The sequence below is a fragment of the Manacus candei genome, unplaced genomic scaffold (assembly GCF_025592945.1).
Source record: "Manacus candei isolate 608988 ecotype Guabito, Panama unplaced genomic scaffold, ASM2559294v1 h1tg000044l, whole genome shotgun sequence".
Taxonomy (NCBI): domain Eukaryota; kingdom Metazoa; phylum Chordata; class Aves; order Passeriformes; family Pipridae; genus Manacus; species Manacus candei.
This window is the reverse complement of record NW_026138092.1, coordinates 2,974,785-2,995,358: the sequence shown is the minus strand read 5'-3', so window position 1 is coordinate 2,995,358 and position 20,574 is coordinate 2,974,785. Positions and strand designations below refer to the sequence as shown.

The 20,574-nt window shown below is 38.9% G+C and overlaps 1 protein-coding gene across 2 annotated transcripts in view; it reads left to right on the top strand.

Annotated features, from left to right (window-relative positions):
- Window positions 1-20,574, top strand: part of ST6GALNAC3 (ST6 N-acetylgalactosaminide alpha-2,6-sialyltransferase 3) — a 214,734-nt gene that overhangs the window by 127,284 nt on the left and 66,876 nt on the right. For both annotated transcript variants that reach the window (XM_051796105.1, XM_051796106.1), the window contains exon 3: window positions 14,520-14,929. In XM_051796105.1, coding sequence (XP_051652065.1) covers window positions 14,520-14,929 — 410 coding nt within the window. The remainder of the gene's footprint in view (window positions 1-14,519; window positions 14,930-20,574) is intronic.

Below are 20,574 nucleotides of genomic sequence, written 5' to 3'. Positions count from 1 at the left end.
GAGTGTATAATTTGGTATAAATGAGAATCTTGAGTCCTGAAATAAGAGAAAATTCAGATCTGCGTGCAAACTTCACAGCTCTCATACAAGTCCTGAATTTCAGCAATGATCGCTGGGGTGGGGGTTACTGAACAGCAGTGTGTGATCAGAGGCACAAACGAGAAGGAAACCCTTCCTCAGCAATATAGCAGAGTACCAAGCAAGCACATGGATTTTAATCCTGCCAGAAGATGGGTTTGTCTCGTGTTGCTTCAAGGCAAATCCTGCCTCTCCTGTCTTGGAGTGCTTTTCACCTCTGGCATTAGTGATGACTACATCAGACACCTGTGGTCTCACTGCTGCTGGCTGATTGATCACACAGGCAAGACAGAGAAACAGCCTTACAAACCTTTAGTCATTGTTCTTAAGTCAAGTATGTTTTAGGCATTAAATTTGACTCAATGATTTTAGAACCATGGAGTGCTTTCTCTTGGTTTCAGAGTATTTCAAAACTAGGGAAAATTTTTGGTGCATGTCTATACTTTGTTGGTTTTGTTTTGTTTTGTTTTTTTTCATAAACCCTTTTTCAAACAGTTATTTTGGTTTTTTTCTTGAAGTTTTTCCAGCTGCTGATAATGTTCAAAATAACCTCTGTGCTGTGTGGGATCAAAACAGTTTTGACATTACAATAAAGCACAGCATTAACTGTTTTGTTTCAACAATAAAATGGAAAATAAATGAATAATTTTGGAAAATAATTATATTATCAGATAGGCAGGACTCTGGAATTAATTTGTGGGGTGCATTGGTTATCTCCACAGTTAATTACATTTTTATTTGAAATGTGTTTATGAGGAAGTAAACAGCAATGTGTTTAATAGTCCCTGTGTCTGGGTCACCCAAACAGTGATTAATCCACCCCACATCAAATGGTTTGTGGGCAGAAGGGTGTCCTGCGAACATCAAGGCTTGGCAAGATAACAGCCATGCTCTTCACACTGAACTTCTTAATCAACAGGTAAGAAGCAGAAATGGCTTGTGTCTGGTCAGCTATCCAGGAGCAGCAGCCAGATGCTTTGCCCTTTCCAAATGTACTCTGCAGAGGAAGGAAGCCATGCTCTTGTTTTGCCCATTAGATAGCATTATCTCTGTGGAATGCCAATTCATATCTCCTTGTGCCGTGTGTGGTTCTCACATATGGGATTTTAATAACCTTCACGCTGTGCTGTGAATTCATAAACAGGGCAGAGAGAGGAAAAGCACCACAGGACTTTATTTTTTAATTATTGCTCTTTTGAAAAACAGGGTCTGCAGGATTTTTGCGAGGGTCTTGTGGCAGAACCAGCAATTGTTTTGCTGCTGCAGTGGGGTTATTCCAAGGGGAGGGGATAAATACGGCGTTCACTTATGATACGCTTTTTCAGAATTGATTTTCAGCATCCTGCATTTCGTAGCCACAATAATTCTGCTGTATTACAATTGGAGCTGTGGAGGTCTGATTGTATGGCAGTTTTTCCCGTTTTTCTGGAATGCACTGAATGTTTGATTTCTTGCAACATACCTCTTCTCCTTCTCCCTCTCCTCTGTCTCAGCCTGTGAAGCCACAGTTTACTGCTCGGTGGCCTATTCATGCTGGATCAGTGGGTTTTTTTCTTTCTTTTTATCTCTTGTCCAGCCCCAGAGTCCATTAGAACTGCCACTTCTGCATCTCAGCCACGTTCCTGTGCTGGTGAAGGCACCACTACTAGTTAGTAGAGCTAAAAATAACAAGAACTCGCAGCATTGGTCTGCAGGCACAATTTACTATTTATCATCTTGTATTCACTGCTAACAGCCTTAGAAAGAAGACCTATGAGGAGGACTCAACTGAAATTCCTAATGTCTACAAATATCCTACGAAGGAATGAGCCTGAACTGTTTGATACACTCAGTCCAGCAGTCCTGGAGTTAGTTCACACGTGCCAGGAGGGAAATTGTACTCTGTTGCCTGCCCATACCTGGTGTCACACTGCCTGGAATGAACCTGTGATGATGGTCTCAGGTTATTCTGGATTCCAGTCTCGTAACCATGCCTAATAATGTTTTATCTGGAATAAGATTTATTAGGTGTAGGTTCTGTGCAGGATTATCATATGACATGCAGATCGAATCTTATCCTGTTTTCATTTTAGGAACGTTTCTCTCTCCTCCTGTATTTTCTGTGACTTTTTGTGTGGCAGGCAGTAGAAAGAACCAAGAACAGACAAGAAAAAAAAAAGAGAGTAATTTTTCGCTAATTATTCAATTTTCAATATTTTGTTGTGGTTTTGGGTTCTTTTATTTTGGGGGGTTCCCCACCATGTTGAATAGTCCTCACTATTAAAAATGTGTGCTGTTTTTTTCACTAAAATTCACGTAATTTCCTTTTAGTTCTCTAAGTAGTAGAGATGTAGAATTACTGAAAAAAGTATTTTGGAAATAACCTCTGGAGACCATCTTGTCCAACATCATCTATAAATAAGATTAACATCAAGGTTAGGTCAGGTCTGTGCCTCTTCAAGCTTTGAAAATCTCTAGGGATAGAGACTACAGAATCTTTTGGGTACCTGTTCCAAAGCTTAATTGCCCTCGGTTACAAAGGTGCATTCCTTGAAAAAGGAGATTATTTTAATGGGATATCTGTAGCCCATCATTATCTTTTCCTCAGCTCACCTGCCTTGGTCTTTTTTAGCCACCAGAACACCGTGACTGTCTGACACTGTGCATGGTGGGGTAGCTGAACACGCGCACACACACACACACACTCTTCTTCAGACTGCATCTATAATTCTGCAGTTGTATGACTCAGAGAGAGAGATGCCAAAACTTTCACATTTGCTTTGTAAATATTTTCTCAGAATTAAGTTAATACATCATCTAAACCCTCCATCTCTCTTTCGCTGCTTTTAGTTTTGTTAGTACATGTGTACATAGATGCGCTTTTTTTAAAGTCACTAAGCAGGCAAGAGAATGTAGAACTAATGTGACTGTGGAAAAGTTTTCCAACCTATACTGTCTATAGAAATGAAGAAATGTTGTTTCTATGTGAGCCAAGGTTCATTGCTGTCCTCTTGGCTTTTCCCTCAGCATAAGCTGCAACCTGGGCATTTCCTTTGGATTAGTATTTTATAATTATTTGACTTCAGTGGAATTTTTTTTTGACTTAGCTGCATACTCTAGTCCCTCAGATCTGTGTGATAGTGAAGTGGAACTTAGCCTATCTGGTTCCCAGTGTGTGGTTGTGAACTGCTGATAGCTTGAGGTGCAGCAGAGCCTGGAGCAGCGTTGTTCCAGAAGGAGGAGGAAGGGAGAGGCACAGCCTGTTTGCTGTAGAAGGCAGTTATCAGCCTTCCATTATCTCTTCCCTTTCTAGGCCATCAGCTGACGTGTATTTTGCCATATTCATCGTGCCAGGAAGGCACAGCTGTCAGCAGGCAGATGCTGTCAGAGGGCACTGATTTTCCCTCCCTTGTTGCTGCCCCCAAGAACCTGTTTTGTCAGAACCGTGGTAGTCACTGCTGGATCAGTGTGAGTTACAGAGCCACTGATGAGCTTAGGTGTTGACCTTTAAGATTGCTTTTCAAGTTTCAAAGATCCTGCTGTCATTACAGTCCTTGGAATCACAAGCTACATTAAAGTCAACAATTTAAAAAATCAAAACAAACCAAAAAACCCCACACAAACTCTGCACTCACAAGCAGGTGGAAATGTAGGATCTGGTTTAACCCATTTGATGCCAGCAATAACAGGAAGCTGACATGGCCCCCTAGGTTTCCGTCCCAGAAACAGACTTGAGGTGGGAAACAGTTTTAGTAGTAACCAGGAAAGTCCATATAGCACAGAACATCAGTATTTGTGCTCACATGCAAAGAAGAAACACTATATTCTGGCTGTGTGAGTAGATAGCTTACATCAAGAAAATATCCTGCATCCTTTTCACAGGCTGAAGGTGAAGGGCCTCTGCTCCTGCCCAGGGAAAGGAGCAGCACCATGATCTTGTAATTGCAAAGAATATTTTTTTTGAGCTGTTTCATTTTATGGTCCCATGTCTAAATTTATTCTTTGGTGTAGAGTATGTGTTGTTAAGACCAACCCTGCACAGATTCTCACCCCAAGTTTGACATGTGGCATGAGAAACTTCCTTGGTGTTTCTCTTACTGGTGTGCTGAGTGTGTTTACAGACAGAAGACTTGTCCATCTATGAACTGTAAATCCAAATTTCTTTTCACAAAATTCAAGACATTAGGTGAAGTCTCTCTGAAGTCTCTGGTGATGTCAGTGGGAGTTTTACTTTTAACTGTAATGGAGGCAATCAATGTGCCATACATTTCCCAAGAAAGTCAGGTACCTTACAGTGGTATTTTTCTCTTAAAGATGTATGAAAATGAATTTCTCTTTTAAAAATTTAAATTATAGGTAGAAGAGCTGTATGATTATAAGTAAACATTTTGGAGGTAATGTTGTTTATATCTTACAGCTCTGTCATTGTCAGGCCAGATTATAGCGGAGAAAAAGATTGATTGGGTTTATTATTTTCATCTTTTAATAAGATTTTGTTTTGCAATTGCTTCTGGCGTGTTTCACCTCATAACTTACCACCTCATTTGTATGTGTGTGTTATTCAGCACCTCAGGCCTTGGTCTAGTTCTGAGCTCTGTGATGAAGATGCACAGTCCTGCACAAGACCCTGCTGACTTCAGTGAGATTTGGCAGAAGCCGCTGTGCTCAGGGGCTTTTCTTCAGCCCAGGTTTTGAAGTGAAGGGGAAGTGGGGCTGGTGTGGGATGTGGCAGTAGCAGAAGCTGCTCTGTCAAGCTCCATGATTAAGAAAAACTGATACAGAATGATCTTTGAATTATTTACAAATCATTTCACCCCGGTAGTTTCCACTTGAGGGTGCTTACCGAGTTATTACAGGTATTGTTAGTCCGTGGTACAAACTGGTGTCTGCATGAAATCTGCACTCCTTAAAATATGGTTAGTGGACATATGCACCAAGAATATGATGTAAAAGCAATCAGAAGGGAGTATATGTACAGCAATTTTTACTTTTGAAACAGACCTTTAACTTCAAAGTCTTGAAATATGCAGCTCTACTCCAACAGCTTTCATTAGTGACTTAAGAGACCGTAAAATAAATCTCCCTAATTATTTAAGCAGAACTCTCCAATCCAGTTTAAATTTCTGTCCTAGCACCCAGTGCCATAGCATTTGAAATTTCAGATATCTAAAAAAATTACGATTTAACCTTGTGTCTTTCTGGAACAAAAAATGATTTTATGATCCTGAAATAAAAGGTATTTAAAACAATTCAATTTTTGGACTAGGGCCTTGTAAGTGAAGTTTTAACCTGAAATGACATTTTTACAGAAGAGTTTAAGCATTTATACAGTCATAAAATGGTAGAGCAAATATTCCCAAGATACCAATGAGGGGAAAATAAATGAACGTGTCCAGAAGCAAGTATGTATTCTCTTTTACATAAGGCATCCTGCAATTAAAAACACCGGACTTAGAAAGCTTCTTAAGGCTTATTTTGTCAAATGAAAAATGCCACTGTTTTTAATGCTATTGTAATAAACCTTATTGTTATTCCTGGCATGGATATTATTTTTTTTTTAATTTCAGAAAAATGGATAATTAGCATTTTAGCTTATCACTTTCCTTCCATGCATACAAATAATTTGACAGATAGACCACCAAGAGAGACAAAATTAAATAATAGGTCTAGACAGCATGGAACTGAAATAAATTAGAGGTTAAGCTTCCAGCCTGTTAGGTGGATTTTCATGGGAAAAAAGAGAGGGGGGGATAAATAAGGTAGTTTTTCTGACAGTTTTTGCTACTTAACTTAATGTAATTTCTCCATTTAAAATCCCAAATAAATTGACCTGAAATAAGACATGCACTTCATATTAGAAGTCCCTTAATTTATTTGTGAGTCCAATTTTTTTCAAATGTTTTTAGATTAGAGGCCTAACAGGCATTCCTGCATCTGTGATTCAGCCAATAAGTTCCTAGATAATGATCCATGATTAATGGTGAGTGCTGATAATAGGAGGTTATTAGAGAAAGCAAACTTGGAACAAATCTGCTGTATGCATTATATACTTTACCGCCATCTGTGGGTATCTATAATAAATACAAATTAAAGTCAGTGGTTGGAGTAATCGATGTTTTGCGTACGTGACAGAGAATTCTTTAGAAATAGTCTTATGGTAGGCAGCTTCATAGTGAGAATTCTTGTTAATTTTTTTTGCACAGATGCTTATTATTACTTGCAAATTAAAAGCAGTTTTTGTGGAGAGAGGCCTTTTGGCCTTGGTTGCTTTCAAGGATGTCACTCTGAAGTCCACTCTGTAAGGAAGGATTACGTGTTGCATGTTACCTCTGCTCTGCTGCCACACACGTTATTGGATGTAAGAAATTGGTTTTGCCCTTTTGTACTGAGATTCAGCCCATGTGTTAACAGGACATTCCTCCCTTTTATGTCTCCTTGAGTTGTAAGTGACATTTTACCTCCTTGCGTTTCGTATTGTTTGCCGAGCAAATATGACTGTATAGAGAAGAAACTATTTTTATCTTATTGCCAAATGCAAAAACCAGAAAAGAAATGCAGTATAAACATAGAATTTCAGAAGATAAAGTAAAACTAAACATTATGATACTGATAACTTGCTGAATCAAGGGATGTGTTTTGCTGGTAGTAAATATACTCTTGCAAATACAGTTTTGCAATGGAATGCTAGAAGGGATGCCACAATCAGGTGATTGTGTTGTGCTCTGAGTTGTGTATGATGTTTGATGGACAGTGTCTGGTTTATATTTTGTTTTTCCAGTAACTTTTGTGCTCAGAATTCAAGAGTCATCATGTGGTAACGAGGGCAAGTGAGCAATGTGGTGGATGTCAAGATAAATGATTTATTGGATTGAGCATTCAGCAAGCAGTATTTGGTTGGAAGAATTCCCAGCTTTTGAACTATTACACAGTCATGATATTTAAAGCCTGTATATTTGTAAATGGGTAATAGATGGAGTGTCACAAACACTCTGGTTATTTATGGTCGTCAACTAAACCTCTGGGATGAAATTAGGAATACTCTAGAACTAGTGTAGTTAGTTTGGTTTCCCATTTTGAACAGCTGTGAAATTAATTTTTTCACAGACTGTTTTTCAGAGTGAATGCTGTTTTAGTTCCTACCTTGTGACCTTGCTGTATGGGGTGTGCATGATGGGGTTTGTCTCCTCTTCCATAACAATTCAATCCTCAACAGTGTTTGATGTGAGCATTTCCACATATGTTCCTGGGTGTACTTGTATTTTTATGCTGGGTTTTTTTTATATGCCAAAGAATACTCTGCTTTTATGTGCCAAAGAATATTCAGTGGATCTGAAACTGTAGACATCTCTGTGCCCACAGATGTCAGGGTTTCCAGTTACCTACAAACTATAGTATTAAATCCAGGAATGAAGTATCCATTTGCATCTGTCTTCTGCTTGGGCAGTTGCAGTGTCAATGAAAAAAGCTATTCCCTCTACCTAATCCTGAGTTATCTGATTAACATGTCTGATGAAGCTTTCTTCACAACAGTTATAACTTAACAAGCATGTTTAGGTGTTTTGGTTCTTCTCTTTTGCTAGATTTCTTTCCCAAACCTCTTGGTTTATCTTCCTGGCTATATATCAGTATTTCACTTTTTCTCAACTCCTCCTTCCCCTTACATGTGTGTCTTTTAAACACTAAGCTGGATTCTACCTTTTCATAGGTTTTCTGAAGTGTTTTCTATCCCTCTCTTCTCTTTTGGTATCCTGTTTCAGTTAATTTCTTCCTCCTTTAGTGACATATTCCTGTTAATAAGAGCATCTTCTATTGACTGAAAGGGCACACACAGGACAGGAAATGCCTTAGGGCAAAACTTTCTTCACCTGCCGCTCTCTCAGTGCCCAAAGTCCCTGTTGACCATCCCTCCTCCAGTGCTCTGCCTTGCCTGGGTCCTTCTGTTGTACTTGAAGCACTGAATTTGGCAGCTCCCTTCCTCCGTTAACCCTCCATGTAGAGACAGAGCAACTTCTCATGTTCTTAATTTACTCCCTGCCACCTTTCTATTTTTAAGTCTTTTTTTTTTTTTTTACCAATAGGACTATCAGGAGTCTTTCCACAGTTTATTATTCCAGAAGAAAATACTGGTGTAGGCTCATTTGAGAGTTGTCAGGTTTTGTAAAGTTTCAGCTGGAAGTTAGGAAGACTGAAAAAATGAAAGGAACTGTTCTGTTAATGTGAACTATCATTCTTTCACCTTTTCATAATACAGAAAAGTGTTCAATTGAAGGAGCATTTTAATTCCATTTTAGAAAATTATTTAAATGTTATTTTTGAAAAATAGAAAATTAAAATATTTTGATGAAGGTGGAACTAGTTTTACTCAAATTTTGTTTTATGGGATTGTCATGAGGGGTGTTATCTTTAACTTTTTGATTTTTGCCTTATATTAGAATAGAAGAAAATACATAAAAAGAGCTTGTTCTTTATAGGTTATATATTTGACTCTGTTTCTACTCAGAGTTTTCTCACTTATATTTGAGGCATTCATTTTTCAGCTCTCAATAGCATGAGGTGTACTTGATTCTTGCTTTATTTCAAAGCTGCCTGTACTGTCCCCAGTAGCAGTGAGCATTTGCTCTGCTGTATCTGGAAAGAGGTGGGAGCTGGCATGGAGTTGTCTGGAGCTGTCTTAAGAGTGAGAAAGATGACACTGCATCACTTTGCACTGTGATTCGTGTTTGGAAGGTTTGAGTTTGTGGCGTTTGGGTTGTTTTTTTTTTCCTTTCCATGAGAAGGAGAACTAAACTGTTTTAAAAATACACTTGCTGCTTGAAAGTTTACATGGGGTAGGCGACTCTGGCATGCAAGTTTCAACCTCTGCCCAAAGTCTGAGCTTTCTTTGTTCTTCTTTCTCTTCAGCACTGACATCAGGAATCCATAAGATACTTGCTCAAGCAAAAGGCTGGTACAGCCCCTTTAAGGAGCTGCAAATGAAACAGCAGTTCTGTAACAACTGAATCAGTGTATATAGAAAGAATTTCAACCATGGTTATTTATTCAGTCTCTTACTGTAGGATTAGTCCCATTAAGTGCCTTCTATGCATTCCCTTCCAATTCATTCAGTTTAAATAAAAACTTCCTGCCAGCAGTCATGTACATATCAGTGACATTCATCTAAATAAAATATCCCAAGCGCTTGAGTCTCAGGAACAGTCTTATGAAGAGACACATCATATTCTATTTATTTGGAAATGGGATGCATGTTGATGTAGTGCTTATTTCAAAATAATGTCAAAATGTTAAAATCTTTATGAAATCTTAACATTAAATTTTATGAAGACAGAGATGTTTGCTGGGATGTGAAGCTGAGGGCTAGGACCAAAATCAACCGCTGAAGATAAAAACCCCCACAATACTACCATAGAAGGGAAAGGGGAACAACCACAAACTCAGGGTCATAAAACTGTGGTTTTTTATCATTTTTATTTTTACTGCTTGATGTTAGTAATATAAGGTGATTTATATACAGTGCCATATTAAATTGATAGCTCTTGCTGGGTGAACATACAAGCACTATCTTTCTTTTCTTTAAATGTGCTGAATTTTGTGTTGGAGAAACCTGGCAAGTCTTTTCTCCCAGTCAGGGGTCTGAAGAAAGTGAGTAAGTGTAGATAAAACCAGCTTGTTTAATCACTGAAACACAGGAAAAATTAAAATACATTTTTTGCTTGTAAAGTAGAGAAAAGCAATAAAAACAACGCCAGACGGTTAATGCCTCTCTTGTACCTTTCATTTCAAAGACCTCAGAAGAACATCAAGAAGAATAAAGGCAAAATCTATTCCCTATTGACATCATTATAAATGTTGTATCCTCTAAAACTCCAAAGACATCCAAGAAGAGTGGAAGAATAAATGGCACTGAAATAAAGAAAGTCTCTCTGGAGCTTTGTTCAATCGGCTTTGTTAGAATTCACTCAAATAGGATGATTATAAGAAAAGATCTCATTTGTTTCAACATTAAAGGAGCAAATTAATATGTGGCAAGCTGCTAATAATTGCCTCATTATGTAGTGAATGGGCATTGCGTCCAATTTACAAAATTACAATGATATTGTTAAAGTAACAATTGGGAAAGTTTAGTCTGAGTTTCCTAACTCTCTGTGTAATTAGTTGTGGGATTCAGAATGAAACAGAGTTGGTGGTTGGAGTGAGCTCTCTGGTGCGCCACTGGCCTACAGTGCTAAGAAGTCACAGGAGAAATTAAGCTTTTATTGGTGGAACTCCATCTGCATAGGTCCTGAGCTGGATTTGGTCCAGCTGAAGAGTAAATCTGACAGTCTCTGCTGAGACTGGAGCTGGTCTGTCAGGACATTGTTTTATTGAACTCCACTGACTTGGGTGAAGTCTTGGCCAAGTGGTTGAGAGACCTGGCCTGAGGGGCTTCAGCGTGGGATTTCAGCAGACCTGCAGGTCTGTGGTGGAGAAACTTGGTGATCCAGGATCTGTGCCATGGGGAAACCCGCCCGAACAAATGGTCCTGTAGCTGGAATTTCGATCTCTTGGTGGAGACATTTGAAATGGTGGGGGAGTTGTTTCAAACTGGGCAAGTAAGCAATTTTCCAAATATTGAAATCCTACGTAGAAGAGAATCATGTTTTGTGACCTACTTAAGTTAGATTTGCTTGTGACCTTTTCTAATTCTGGCTGATTTTGTTATTTAATGATTTGACCTTTGATTCTGTGAAGCCACTTCATTACTAAATGCAAAGATTTAATAACTAGAACTATTTGATAAGTGACCTTTATTACACAGCTATTTCTCTTTGCTAGAAAAATGGCACTGTTTTGTAAGTTCTAATTCACAGTTTTAATTATCTTTTCTATTGTCTAAAAGCTTGCACAGGAAATGGAAAGGTCAGACATTTCATTTTCTTTACTGATTAAAATGTAAGCTTTCCTCAACAGTTACAATGTCTCATTCAGGCAAAAGATGGGACAATTTGTCAGAATCATGCCCAGCTGCTCTACCGAGGACTTCTATCTACATCCTCCTGGTCAGCAACAAAATGTATAATTTTTTAGCAGCAATAATAGCTCTGTGGTGTGTAGAGGTGAAATAATGTCTAAGTACATGAAAAGAGAGCAAAAGGTGAATGGTTTCCTATGTTTTTTTTTTCTTTAACTCATATATCTGTGATGCAAGCGAATAAAGATCTTGTGAAAGTTAAGCCCTGAATTGACATTCTCGGCCCAGAGACCATAAACAGAACAGCACAGGTTTCCATGGGGTCCTGCCAATCTGTATCAATCCTGTTGCTGCCAAACCATCTCTACAGATGAGAGGGCAGCCTGGACTGTCTGCCAGACCCATTTTTGGTTTATCTGATAAGGCTGCTGCTGAGTTAGTGTTTAATTGCTGCCCTGGTGTTTGTGATGCAGACACCTCTAAACAGTTGCTGTTAATTGCAGAACAGATCACCAAGAAGGCACATTTTCTCTATTTTTCCAGTTTCCTTCTCTCTGCATTCTGTGTAAGAATTGTCTCTCTGCTTCTGTTCATCATTAATGCAAACAATACAGCAAGTTAAATTGAAAAGTGGTAGTTTTTCATGCAGATTAGGGCTATCATGGGCAACCTGGCTGCCAAAAATTTACATATGGGAAAAGGGTCTGAGGTATGTAGAACTCCGGAGTATGAGGTGAGGGGGAACAACAGCACATCACTCCAGCTCCTCAAGGATCATAGGGAGCTGTCAACTGTGTCCTAGTTCAGTAACAGAAGCAGCACCAGCATCTACCCAGGGACTTCACCTATCCAGCCCCTCAGGCACCAAAATTCCTGTGCCTGAATGGCTCCTGGGGGAGCCACCTGACAGAGTAGCTACATTTGAGAAGTTTTTGAGTCTTAAAGGTGATATGACAGCCATAACTGAGCTGGGTTGTAGTAACAAACAGGAATGTCGTGTTAAATGAGGAAAATGAGAAAGTTATTGTATGTGGATTTTTGTGGATTAGTGGAACTGCCCCTTTTGTCCATGAGACTCAAACCAATGCCACCAGCTGCTGGCCTGTGTCCACAAGGAGTTCAGTGAAAGAATATCGTTGTGTGTTTTCTCATATGTTGAGGAAGATGATGCAAAAAGATGATGAAGTCAGTGAGTGATTCTGGAGTCAGTGGAATGTCTGTCACGGGTGCCAGTCAGTCTCCTAACTCTCTCTGGGATCTGTTGGGAAATATGCATATTGGGACATGTAAAATCTCTCTACATTGTAAAAGATATTTATTCTGAGATAGGGCTGGAAGGGGGTAAGCCTCTGCCTCTGTTGAAGAAGAACAGACTGTATGTTGACCTAGTGCAGGCATTCAGTATTATGAAAGCACTTTATAAATTGGAACAAGATAAATGAATCACAACAAAAGAGCTAGAAAACCAGGGGAGACAATTGCAGGAGTGAGTGTACTCAGTTTATTCGAGCAGAACAGTTAGACTCAGTGAATAGAAAATGTGCAGTGCATTTCTAACTAAGGTCAGAAAATCGAATAATTCCAAATTTAAGAGAGCAGCTCCATTGTAATGGAGAAGGAAGAATTTTTCTGGAAAAAAAAAAGCAAACCAGCGCTGAGATTGAGACAAATTTGAATGGAACTGGATTCTTGACCAAATTGGCTTCTCCTATCTAACAGTTTCATATTCAGCATTTGTTAGTTTGAAAGTTCACCCTGAAACCTATAAATTAATCTACTGGGACTTTACCAATTCACTTCATGTTAGGATATGAGTTATGCTCATGGATTTGTTTAGGTCACCCAGCCATGTCCTCATAATGTATCTTAGAGAGAATGTCTGTAACTAAGCAGTAAACAGAAAGACTCTTGTGTTCAGCTGCATCTCCTGGGATTTCATCCCTGCTGTCAGAGAACTGTGCAGGACAGCCCTCTAAAACTACAACAGCTAAAAAAACCTGCATGGTGTTCTGTAAAGGAAACATTGCCAATCCTTTTGCATGCTATCAGGAATCTTTAGCTGTTGATGAAATGAGGAAAGAATGTTTTCATGAAGCATTCACATGGAGAAATCGAATCAATTACAATAAGGAAATCAAAGCTTTGAAATTGTGAGGTTTATTGCAGAAGTCTTGCAGGATGCATCTTAGTTCAGTACAATATTTGTCACCCGAAGATATTTTAACTGTTACAGTTTGAGTCACTTCAGATGTTTATCTCCTGTCCTTATATTACGTCCCCTTATCAAAGAATTTGATGTTTTGTCAGCAACCACGTCCTAAGGTTATGGCGGTCAAATGTAGCCAGGATATTCATCCACATCAGCTAAATGAGGTGTGATTGTGAAGAGAAATAACCACAAGTCTGATCAGAAAAGCACGCAGGATTCTGTCAGACTAAATGTTCGAAGAACGTGAAGGGAATTATTCCTAAAAAGTATTAAACTGAATTCACTGGCTCCCAGCTGCGAGTATGACAGAGGATCAAGTCTGTGACCATACAAAAAATTGTAGGTGACCTCTGGCCTGAATGATCTTCTGTGGGTTTTTTTGATGGATTTAGTTTTCATTTGATTTAGATTTCTGACTGAACTTTTCATACAATCCAATTTAAATACAGGGCATTTCCTTTTAGCCTGCTGGTATCAAAGAACTAAAAAAAAAAAATTACTCTTTATACTTTGACAAATGGAACATCAGATAAGTCCCTATATCTCTATTAGATAATTTTTTCCTATTTTCAATTTATTCTGGAGAAATAGCACCCTAGAACATGGTCAGGAAATACTGTCTTTGACTTCAGTTTTCCGAGGATTAAGTTCCTAGTTCATGTGTCACCGGTCCATCTGCCTCTCATTTTTCATGGGTCATAACCACACTCTGGAGAGAGCAGCGTATTTCTCTGTCTACATGTCCTTTCCAACTGCAGGATTTCCATAATGCAAGATTGCTTTTTAGATATACATGTAAATCTTTTGACTTCTGTCACAAATTTTGGAACTATTCATTCAGACACGGAAACACAGTCAGTGTACAGTTAAATTTCCAGCATTACTTTTTCAGTCTTTTTTTCCCTATTGTTGACAACACCTTGTTAAAAGACAAGACATTGATCTGAGTATTGTTTTCTGCTGCTCCTTTATTTCCTCGGGTTTTTTAGTGGAAAGAGTAACATTTAGAGGGAAAAAGGAATGATTATTTGTATAGTTGACTTTTCAAGGTGGAGAACAAAGGCAAAGATTGGATCTGCCTATTTCACTAGAAAGGTTTGCATTCAGAGCTTTGTAGTGGTAGAGTTTTCTAGCAGCTCTACCACATGGGGATTGTGGGTTTGGCGTTTGTTTTTGTTTTTTTTTTGAAAGAGGAGCGTTGCTATCAATTTGTTGTACTGTACCTGCCTTTCTGTTAACTGAATTTTCAGTCTTCATGTTTCACAGAGAAAAACTTGCCATGTATTTTTGTTTCCTGTCTTCCAGCCTCTACAGCTTGACTGTAACCTCTGTGCCATTGTTTCAAACTCGGGACAGATGGCTGGCCAGAAGGTGGGGACTGAGATAGACAAGTCCTCCTGCATATGGAGAATGAACAACGCTCCCACAAAGGGCTACGAGGAAGATGTTGGGAAAAGGACAACCATCAGAGTGGTCTCTCACACGAGCGTGCCTCTCCTGCTCAAGAACCCCGAGTACTTTTTCAAAGAAACCAACAGCACCGTTTATGTGATCTGGGGACCTTTTCGAAACATGAGGAAGGATGGGAATGGCATCGTGTACAACATGCTGAAGAAAACTGTTGACAGCTACCCCAGTGCCAAAATCTACGTGACGACGGAAAAGCGCATGAGTTACTGCGACGCGGTGTTCAAGAGGGAGACAGGGAAAGACCGGTAAGTCCTCAGTGTGAAGAACAGTTACAGCGTTTGACAAAAGATACATGAGAAAAGGCCATGCCGGATGCCAGCTACTAAGTGAGTCCCCAGATACATTTTTAATGGATTGTTATATGGTTTTGACTGTTATAAGCACTTGATGAGGCAGCAGCTAGGCCCCATTTACCCCACCTACGCTACCTTCTGTTCGTTCCATTTCTGTTGGCTTGAGTCCCAAAAATATTGGATATCTTCCTGAAACGTTTTCAAAGCTGTGCGTTGTTTTCAGCTCAATTTACTATTGATTAAGTTGACATTTTATTTGAAGAGGATAATCCGACACAAACAGCATTTCCAAATACGCAACCTTGGGATAATTCTGGATATTGTATTTTCTTCTCAGTTGAGAGTCGCTGTAGCTTTTCTTCAAACGCCGACCTCGGGGTCATGCATTATTTCTCTTTCTTGGTGAAAATGGATTATCAGTGATACTGTAATAGATTTAGGTTTTTACCAGAATTATACTGAAATTCTATTTTCCATGTCCAAGAATTTGCATTTACGCTGCTCAAGTGGAGGCTGTAAGGGATGGAAGTGTGAGGGCCCCTGTATTGGCTGGCATGGTCAAGGTAGAAATTGGATTTGTGGAATTAAGACCACAAAGAGCAGGAGTTTGCAACCGAGCTGCAAAAATTCAGATTATCTGTGTTTTGACAGGGAAGAACACCTGTCACACACACTCACTTGAGTTAACTGGGAAGGAGTTTTCAGATCACTGCTGTGTCTTAATATTTATTTTTGAATTTGCGCATCATGAATTTGAGGTTGTAAAGGACTGCAGCTATTCTGACCAAATTAAAAATATAGATATTCACAAACAGTTAAATGCAATCTGAACTTTTGACGCCTTTTAAAGTAGAAGAACTTGTTCTCTCAAACTTGTTTCACTTTGTTATTAAACTGTCGAAATTTGGTTACAGTTGATTTTTCCTATTTTTTAAACTTTGAAACATAGGGAAGATCCTGCCCCTCATCTTCTTCACCATGTGCACGTGTTACTGCTGTGATTCTGGAGTCAGAGGGAGCTCATATATATGTCATAAAGTTGTCAAGGTTATCATGGCTTCTTTAGTTTAATTGAACAAACTGATGAAGAGGCTAATAGAGGAAATACACAAGATCCATTCTTCAAAATTGACCTTTAATAATCCAAGTCGTCCTGTTTACATATTAATCAAGATAAATATGATCATGGGCACATTACTACACTGCTAAAAATAAATTTGTTTATATTTATGAGTCAGTCAGGTCACAGCGACTTTACAATACTTTATCAAAATCCTTATTGTGAGACCAGCCCTTGACAAAAATCTCCTATTTTTCCTTTGAAAAAAATCTCATCATTCAATGTCAAAGTATCCTCATCTCCAGCCTAATCCACTCCTCTTCAACAAATTAACACATCTCAGGCTTTATAGTTACGCAATTAACACAATACAAATGCTTCTTTTCATGTCAAAAGCAGATTGAACTTCGCTTCTCCCAGTGCTTATAACTTAGTTCTTAAGCAGCCTAAAGTCAAAGTGGCCCGTGTCCTTTCTCCTTAAGCTTCACCTTGTGAACAGTGGTAAATTTTTAAGAGCCTGCCTCATGGCCCACATCACATGGAGTGTGCATCCCTTTGACACTGTGAAAAACCCACCAGTTCTCACAGTGGCAACCAGATAAAATCCTTGTATCTACTGCAACTTTCATTTTTAGTCCTGCTTTTCCACATCAAATACTTAGTGATGTCTTTAACATCATTTAGTTCTCTCGTCAGCCAGAAACAAGGGAAATGATTGGTGTGTCACCAGCCAACACCTTCTGTATCTCAAGAAAACATCCTGCGGTTCCCTGCTAATTGGGGACCTCAGTTTGGAAACTGTTTCATTTTCTGTAACATCTTCAATTTGCAGGACCTGTCTGCTGTTTCTAGGGAGGGTCATGAGGTTATTAGACGGATGTGGCATTTGTGGCAGCAGTAAATGGAGAACACAAGAGATTTGTGGGCGATGAAAATAGTTTTGTGCGTTGTGCCAGGCTATTGTGATGCTGAGGCAAACTCAGGTTCCTCAGCCAAATATTCCTTTGGCTCCTCAGAGAAACACCAACCTTTGTTTGGAATATTAGATTGAACAGAGGTCTGTTTCAGCATGTTCCCAGCAAAAATTCTGGAAGGAAGCCAATTTCAACTCATATTTTAAAATGTACTGAGTGGATTGCAACCACATCTATTTTAGTTTAATCCTAAAATACTGTCTTTAAATACAGTGTATAGTACTAAGGCATATTGAGATTGCAACAGATTTCTAGTCTGTCGAGCTTTAATGAGCTTTCTGTTTCTACTCTTTGAAGTGCAATCTTTTTAGGTAATGAGTGGGACTTCTCAGTAGTTTCATCCTTGTAGTGCTGAACTTTTTAAAGGGTGTTGTGAGAAGCAGCTGACAGGTATGTGCTGCGGTCGCTTCTCTACTGCAGAAAAGCTCTGGTCCTGCAGAGGGAAGTTTATTCCTGACTTCACTGGGTGCAGGTTCACAATCCCACAGCTTTGGTATTGACCAATGGTTTATTGCTGATGCATGGAAGAAACAAGAATTGCCTCTAAATAACTTCCAACAAACAAGGTTGTGTATTTTGTTACGAAGCATTTTTTTAATTCTACAGCAGTACAAAATACCCTCTGATATGGGCTATCCATGCTGGATAGTTAACCTTGCATGCACATTAGAAATGTGGGGGACACATGTTCTTTCTGAGAGTCTTTGTTAGTGAAGCTTTTGAGTTCAAGGTGGTGAATGCTCATCCACTTTGAATAATTGTTGTACATAAATAATATTCATTACCAGACATTCAAAATTTTTCATTAATGCATTTTACTTGGTACTTCCCTAGAGGGAGCATAAAGCTGGCAGCTTCTTCCAGTTCTTCACAAATGTTTTGTTGTATTATATATATTGACTCAAGTGAAAGGATTTCAAGAAATATTAGATAATTCCTAAATGTGGCACCTTTGTATGTACCTCAATTGAGATAAGTGGTTCTAAAGCCATCTATATCTTTGCCATGCATTACAAATATAATTCAATATGGTATAATAACATTTAATTGGTAATAACAGAGAAAACTGTAGTCTTCATTAAAGCAGCAAAGCTAATTCTGGTCTGATAAAGTGCACTGAGCATCCCTAAATAGGTTTTAATTAGCTGGCACCAAAGCTGCACCACCCTTAGGGAGGGTAAAATTAATGAAAACTAGCAGCAAATAGATCAATGCTACTGGATGTTATTGCCTTAGGTGAAGGTGATGAGAAGGAAAGGAGTTTCTTTTAAGGATCATTTAGAAAACAGTCTGCGTTAAAAGTCACTTTCAAAAAGCAATGCTAAAATAAATCTGTGCTCATATCAGTGAAGCAGTCTAATGTTATCTGGACTGCAGACTCCATTTGTGTTTATACTACAGACGTCTCAGGCTGACCACTCAGCCCTGTGCCTCCGAGCAGGGCCTCTGGTGGCTCAGCTCCACGTCCCCTCTCGGGGCTGACTGTGAGATCAGACCACTCCTGCCCTGCTGCATGTGGAGGACACTGAGCCCCAAAAACCCAGCCAGTACCGAGTGTTCTGTTACTGCTCAAAGCACAGCTCAACTTGGTGTTTGTAGTCACTCTTCTTGTAGGTAACTAGCAAAAAAGAGCTTTGTTGCCTAAAGAAAATTCAGGGAGAAAAAAACTCTGAGGCAAATTAGTTTTGGCGGTGAGATAAGGAAAGGGTTTTTATTTGTGCCTGGGCATAAAGATTACATGTCCCTTTGCACAGATGTCACAGTTTATGATATCGCCTGTCCAATCCCAGATGTTTCCACCCTGTGGCTTTTACCCTGATCCACCCCCATCCCACCCCTTGGGAATTGGGGCCAGGGGCTTTTCAAGACCCCCTTTTCATCAATCACAATCTTCTTCAGAGTACAGGGGGCATATATTCACCCAGTTCTTGACTGTACTTTTGCAGTTTAGGCCAAGGTACAAGTGTTCTCTAAACAAAATAGGCCTACCTTGACAAGAGACTAAACATTTCTACTGGAATTCAGGGGATAATTGATATGGGGAGCATGGAATGGGGTGATAAGGTTGGGAAATGTGTGTAGTTACTATGCTAAGGGTAAAGGAATAAATGCTGCTGCTTCTAAATCTACTTCTACTATATAACTACTTATTAAGCTTATAAAAATTAGAAAACCAGAAAAAAACCAGATGGACCTTAAGGCATCAGCTTGCTGAGCTCTGCTGAGGAGATGTGTTCTGAGCTCCTAAAGTTCCTGTTAGGAGATGTGAGATAATGTTCTGAAAACCAGCCAGTTTGGTAGACAGCTGACTTTCCCCACACACTCTTAACTCTGACAACACCCATCCCATACCCAAACAATTCAGTTCAATTCAACAATGGTTTTTTTGAGATTATTGGCTACACACACTTGCCTACAAGAGGCAGGTTCTCCGAGCCACATTTGCAGTCAAATGGCTGTTTCTGAAAGACTTTTGTAAATATCATGGACAATTCTGAAGAAACTAAATTGCTTTTGTGCTTCTCTTCAGATTGTTCTTAGTTTCCTCTGTTCATGCCAGATGGTGCTGGGTTGTGTTAGGTTGTGAGGAAGCTGTTTTATCATTCAAACAGAAAGATGGATCATTCTGATCGCTGACTTCTGTGTCAAGATTCAAAATTTGGGGGTGTGCTCAACCTGCTATTTTACTCAGATCTGCTCACTAATTATTTAGTGCTTTGGTGATATACGAGATCTATATTTTATCTCTGTCATTTAGAGCTAGCAAATTATATTAATCTAAACTTTGGATTGACACTGTGAAGACAACTGCAGTCATCACAGTTTCACCTTAGCTAATATGTGGTTTTTCATGTGTCTGACTAATCTACATGAAGCTATAGTCTAGCAAAAATGTCAGTAAAATGAATAAATGAAATTACATTCTCTGAGGCTCAAGTAGCTGCAACTTCTATTGTTTGGTGATATTCTCTGTGAATTGAGGTAGTAAAGCTGTCAGTATCCAGAACATCAGAGTTTTATGCCATCTTTCTGCTTGTTGGCTTAAATGAAATATTATAGTAATGATATTTTCACTTGTGCACTCACTTACTTATACATATTGGTTTCCCTATCAAAACTATTCAGAGGAAATATGAAATCTTGGCTAGTGTTAGTTAAAATTTGCAGAAAGCAGTTTTTAATTGGGAAGCTGTGAACATTGACACTGAGCCTGGCTCAGAGTTAGATTGTGGCACTTGGGAAGTACATCCCATCAGTGCTTTGTATTAATGTACTTTTTCAGAAAAGAAAATAGAATTTCTGGGAGATGAGTAGAAGAACTAAGGAATATCGTTGGTTTTAAATGACAGAACTCTTGGAAGGAAACTTCAGACTGACAGAGGAAATGTATAATGCCCGTTGAAATATTTTTAAGGACAAAAATGAATTGTAGTTTACATTTTGCTATAGTCTTTATCATGGTGATGTGGTATCTACTGCTGCACCAATAAAGTCAGCAAAATATTCTCAACTGTCCTTGAGCATCACAGCAAACCAAAAAATATGTGTTTCATATAGGGACC